Source organism: Condylura cristata, unplaced genomic scaffold (assembly GCF_000260355.1).
Source record: "Condylura cristata isolate star-nosed mole 26May11 unplaced genomic scaffold, ConCri1.0 scaffold00035, whole genome shotgun sequence".
NCBI lineage: Eukaryota > Metazoa > Chordata > Mammalia > Eulipotyphla > Talpidae > Condylura > Condylura cristata.
Window position 1 is genome coordinate 15,310,255 of NW_004567136.1, and position 5,811 is coordinate 15,316,065.

Genomic DNA, 5,811 nt, shown 5'->3' on the forward strand with positions numbered 1-5,811 from the left:
GGGTGAAAGACGCCACAGAGGCCTGTGAGGGCAGAGCAGCACCACCCGGGCCTGGGCCTCTCCCCAAAGTGGGGCCTGGCGCTGGGGTGCCGGCAGTGGAGCCCCGCGGTGACAGACAGTGGGCCGGCCATCACCTGCCCCGCCAGGAAGGGAAGTTCTCCCCCCGAAGACACTGGCCGCAGGGGCCCCAGCCCCCGCTGAGCCCATTCGGCTTCCGAGGGGCATAAAGGGCGACAGAGGCGCTCAGAACGGATCAAGTCCTGGCTCCCGGCTCCTCCGGCCACGAGCCCTGTGTGTGCTTCCTGGACCGGCTGACTCAGTGTCCCCTGGAAACGAGGTTGCTGGGCCTGGCCCCTGACCTGCTGAGCTTTGGGGGGGGGGGAGCCCAGCGCGCAGGTTGCCAAGCCCCGAAGGTGACCCACATCCCCGCCCTGGGCCGGCAGGCCGCAGTGCCTCTGCTCCCAAACTTGGGCACTTGGGCGTCACCTGGGCCCGGAGCCCCTCTGATGTGTGGGCTTGGCCCAGACAAAGAAGTCGCAGAGCTTCTAGGCGGTTCTAAGAGGCAGCAAGATTCGAAACCCGGCGCAGGGCCTTTGCTGCAAGCGCGGCCCTTCCCAGCCAGCATCTGAGTCGCGGGGAGTCGTCAGATCCGCGTGGGTCCTGCCACTGGGGAGGCTGTGATCTGCCGCCCTGCAGGGCACTTGCCGCACGGAGGGCGCTGCCAGGCTGGGGCAGGTGGGGCTCGGTGTCACAGCCACGCTGTCGCCCGCCAGCCCTGGCCACGCTGCCTGCTTGGATTGGGGCTTCCTTCCCCAGGAAGCGCCCCGTGAGCAGCAGCGTGCAGGGACGTGCTTTCCTTAATGAGGTGAGGGTGGCGGGTGAGGAAGGCGCTGCCCTTAAAGTCATGATTCTCGGCTCTGGACAGGTGCCTTGCGCAGCCCCCAGACGGCGCTAAACGTCACTGTACCACGACTGGCTGTCACGTGTCCAGGCTGGCCTTGGCGCAGCAGTCAGTCTTCCGAGGACAGGTGGAACAAGGGCCATCATCTCCCCTCTGCCGGGGGCTCCTGGTGCACTCCTGACTGTCAGGCCAGAGGTGGGGGCCGTGAGAGGATCACAAGAGACAGTGGGGAGCAGCACAGGTGGCTCCTCTGGAACCCACAGCTGAGGAAGCATTGGGGAGACAGGAGGGTCTGCTGCGCCCTGTGGGTCCCTCCCTGGCCGGAGATGGACTCGCGCTGAAGCGGCTGCGGCCAGGCCAGCTGCTTAGGGCTGTGCTTTAGCCCATCACGTCCCCAGGGAGAGCCAGACATGTTTTAACACGAGACTGTTATATAATATGAGTTCCTTTTGAGAAGAGTTTTAGGAAGACAAAAACATGGATGTGCTCATCACATTTATCTGAGTGCCCTCTGGGCATCAGACGCTGTGGTAAATGTGGGGGTCAGTGTGCCTCCTTACCCAGTGGAGAGGAGGTAGACACAGACCCGAATCTTTTAAGACTTAGAAATCCCAGGTGATGAGCACAAGGGTCTGATGCCGGGCAAGTGGGTGATGGACTAGAAGGAAACAAACCTGACTTTAAAATGCTGAGGATTCTTTAGCCTCTGTTTTATTTTTTAAAGATTTATTTATTTATGCATATAGAACTGGGGTGCAGGCCAGAGGCGCAGGCGCGGTAAGAGGATTCACCAGAGACAGAGCGGGGAGCAGAACAGGCAGGTGGACGAAGTCCACTGCTGAGGGGACAGCAGGGAGACAGGAGGGGTCACCTCCCGGGTGGATGTTACTGAAGCGCTGCTGTGCCACCAGGGAGGCCCAGCCTCTTTATTTTCACTGAACTTTTAACTTTTTGAATTTCCCTTTTTTCATCATCACAGGAAATTAAATGTAAAGTTAACCCTTTTCTTCATTATTTCAGATTTTGAAATCCAGAGTGAAAATGGGGAGAGCTGTAATCAAGATCCATTTGAGGACACTGAGCCCCATGAGATGTTCTTGGACGTGCCTGAAGGGGAAGGCGCCCAGCGGTCTGACTGGGATGCTGACCTGGAGAGAGACTGCAGTGCGAGAGGCCGCCAGGGAAACAGCCCTGGGGGGGGCCGCAGGGAGATACGCTCCCAGGGCAGGGAAGTCGGGCAGCTCATTGGCATCCAGGGCACCTATCTGGGTGAGAAGCCCTATGAATGCCCCCAGTGTGGGAAAACCTTCAGCCGCAAGTCCCACCTCATCACTCACGAGCGGACCCACACGGGAGAGAAGTATTACAAGTGTGATGAGTGTGGAAAAAGCTTTAGTGATGGCTCCAACTTCAGTAGACACCAGACTACTCACACTGGGGAGAAACCGTATAAATGCAGGGATTGTGGGAAAAGCTTTAGTAGGAGTGCAAACCTCATAACCCACCAGAGGATCCACACTGGGGAGAAACCTTTCCAGTGTGCAGAGTGCGGCAAGAGTTTCAGCAGGAGCCCTAACCTGATTGCTCACCAGCGCACCCACACGGGAGAGAAGCCCTACTCGTGCCCCGAGTGTGGAAAGAGCTTTGGTAACCGGTCCAGCCTCAATACACACCAGGGGATCCACACGGGGGAAAAGCCCTACGAGTGTAAAGAGTGTGGGGAAAGCTTCAGCTACAACTCCAACCTGATCCGACACCAGCGGGTCCACACCGGAGAGAAGCCGTACAAGTGCCCTGACTGTGGGCAGAGGTTCAGCCAGAGCTCGGCCCTCATCACCCACCGGAGAACCCACACGGGAGAGAAGCCCTACCAGTGCGGTGAGTGTGGGAAAAGCTTTAGTCGCAGCTCCAATCTGGCCACACACCGGCGAACCCACATGGTGGAAAAGCCCTATAAGTGTGGGGAATGTGGGAAGAGCTTCAGCCAGAGCTCCAGCCTGATTGCTCACCAGGGCATGCACACGGGAGAGAAGCCCTACGAGTGCCTGACATGCGGAGAGAGCTTCAGCTGGAGCTCCAACCTCATCAAGCACCAGAGGATCCACACGGGAGAGAAGCCCTACAAATGTGGCGAATGTGGGAAATGCTTCAGCCAGCGCTCGCAGCTGGTGGTGCACCAGCGGACTCACACGGGTGAGAAGCCCTACAAATGCCTCATGTGTGGTAAAAGTTTCAGCCGGGGCTCCATTTTAGTCATGCACCAGCGGGCCCACCTGGGAGATAAGCCCTACAGGTGTCCCGAGTGTGGGAAGGGCTTCAGCTGGAATTCAGTTCTGATTATCCACCAGCGCATCCACACGGGAGAGAAGCCCTACAAATGCCCTGAGTGTGGCAAAGGCTTTAGCAATAGCTCCAATTTTATTACACATCAGAGAACTCACATGAAGGAGAAAGTTTACTGACGCAGCAAGAGAACACGAGGGTCTGGCCCCAGGGAGGGAATCACCAGGCTGCCCCCAAACGGGGATGTCCCTTTAAAAGCTCCTGTTAGAAGATGCCCTTTGGGGTTTCTGTCTGGTGGCCAGGGTAGCTTCCTTAGTGTCAGCTCTACCCTGAGAACTGCACAGGTGTAGGGAGTCGGACGCTTGGGTCTTTGGTAGGACAGGGACGTGACGTTCGTGTCAACTAGAAGACTGTCTGGCTCGTGGCTCTGGGTGAGCCTCAGAGAAAGCCAAGCCTGTTGGGTGGAAGGTGGTCTTGTGGCCACATTGTGGGGCTCCAGTGCCTTTACCCCAAGTTGCCAGAGTAACAGGTCCTGGGCTTGGCAGACCTGGCCTCCGCCTTGGCGTTGTGGGCTTTGATTTCAGGTCAGGGTCAGGGCTTCTCCAGTTCTGAGTGCTCCAGTGAGGGGAAAGTAGTCTGTTTCTACAGAGTGTCAGGGAACATAGGTTGGGAGTGAAGCCTGGACCCAGCGTTAGGTTTTGCTTCCTGAGCAGTGGTAATGTAGTTGTCAGGGGAACAACTTGTTTTTGTGGGGTTTTGGTTTTTGAGTGTGAAGTTGAGTCTCTCCCCACAGATGTAGCCACTTGTCAGTTCCCAGTTCCTGTTTTTTAAAAACTCTGTGCAGATCTGGGGTTCTAGACAGTAGCTTTTGAATGCCGAGAATGTTATTTTGAAGGAAGTGTTGACTGTGAGGACGGCCTTCCCTTGGAGAGATTTGCCAGTTAGGAATTTGTCACTTTTGCTCTTGGGATGCTGCTGGGACTTTGTTCTTGCGTCCCTGAGCTTTGAAACAGGAAGGACGGGGATGATAGCAGATGAAGGGTAGATTAGACAGTGTTTCTGGGAAGTGTGAACCCTCCTGGCTTAGAATGGATGGATGTCTACTGTTGCCTAATAAAGTAAAGCCCACTCTTCAGTCTGTCTTTTTTTTTTTTTTAAAGATTTATTTATTTGTTCATACAAATGGGGTACAGGCCAGAGGCTCAGGCACAGTGCGAGACTTCACCAGAGACAGAGTGGGGAGCAGAACAGGCAGATCGATGAAGTACACTGCTGAGGGCGGGTCAGGAGAGGTCTGCCACGCCATGTGGTCACCTCCGGGGCAGGCGGGGTTCGAACTCATGCGGAAGTGGCTCTAGCTTCTCAGTGTTGTGCTGTAACCCACTGCGCCACCAGGGAGGGCCCAGTCTGTCTTTATAAGGTGTCAAAAACCTAAACCTGACTTTTGGCAAATCCACACTTCACTCGCTTCCCCCCAAAAACTCATGTCCCAGGCACAAGGTGGCCCTGTGTCTCCGGAAACTCCACTTAACCAGGGAGACACTGCTCAGTGAGGCCCACACCTGCCCAGGCCAGCGCCAGCCCATAGCAGCCTGCTGAGATCCAGCAGCAGCTTTGGCTGAGCTGCCCAGTGGCCTCTTAGCGGGCCAGTCCCCGGGAGTGACAGAACTTACACAAGCAGAATCAGTCACCTATGGGGGGGGAGGTGGTCACCTTGCAGGCCCTTAGGGCAGGTGTGTGGGGGGGTGGAGCTGGTGAAAGGTGAGAAACCCACAGACTGTGCAGCCTGGGGAGGGGCGCCGCATCCGCCTGAGCCTTTCCCAGGTCAAGACTTGGTTCTGGACTCTGGTCGTGTTGTAGATCGTGGATCTGTCTTGTAAATCTCGGCCTCAGAACGTTTTTGGAACTTCCTAACAGTTCCCACCCCTCTCTATCTAGCAGAAACACAGAATGTCTTGGACAGGCAACGGCGTCGCCTCCCTGGGGCTCCTCTCCAGTCGGGCCTGGACTCTGGCGCAGAGGGGGTGCGCTGCAGGGAGCTGCCCGCCAGGCGTGGGCGTGACCCCCAGTCCAGCTTTGCTAGAGGTCGTCTGGGGCACAAGGTCGAGTTTCCAGCCCTGGTCTGCAGCCTCTCCCTTCCCTCTGGGCTGTGTCTACAGTTCAGGAGAGCTGCGGTGGTTGTGGATTCCGGTAGGCGCTGCCCAGTTGGGCATGCGCCTCTGTGGCCCTCGGCGGCGGCACCCTGAGCGGGGTGGGGCTCCCCAGCTTTCCTCGACAGGGGACAGGCTCGAGAAGTCCTCGCTTGCCTGGCAGACCCGCAGCCCGGCCCCTTTACTGCTGGGGTCAGAGCCGTCCACGATGTCGCTAAGGCCACAAGACACCTGAGGAACAGGTGGGGACGCAACATCACAGGTGGTGCGCTGGCTGCCGGTTTCTCTTCCCTGCGGGACCCACGATGCTGGGTCACTGCTGGTCCCTGCTCGGGCGGCTGCGCAGCCGGCTCCGGTCTCTCCCAGCGTACTCGCAGGCCCAGGGCTGGGCTGGGCTGCAGCGGCCCACCCGAGGACCGCTGCTGTCTGCCCCGTCCCGCCGGGTCCTGCCAAGCTGTGTGCACAGAACGACCGGCC

The 5,811-nt window shown here is 57.9% G+C and overlaps 1 protein-coding gene across 1 annotated transcript in view; it reads left to right on the top strand.

The window, feature by feature from the left end:
• Positions 1-4,307, top strand: part of ZSCAN2 (zinc finger and SCAN domain containing 2) — a 5,513-nt gene extending 1,206 nt beyond the window's left edge. The window contains exons 2-4 of the mRNA XM_004693012.2: positions 697-826; positions 926-1,096; positions 1,922-4,307. Of these exons, the coding sequence (XP_004693069.1) occupies positions 697-826; positions 926-1,096; positions 1,922-3,363 (1,743 nt within the window). The 3' untranslated portion in view covers positions 3,364-4,307. The remainder of the gene's footprint in view (positions 1-696; positions 827-925; positions 1,097-1,921) is intronic.
• Positions 4,308-5,811: the final 1,504 nt, after the last annotated feature.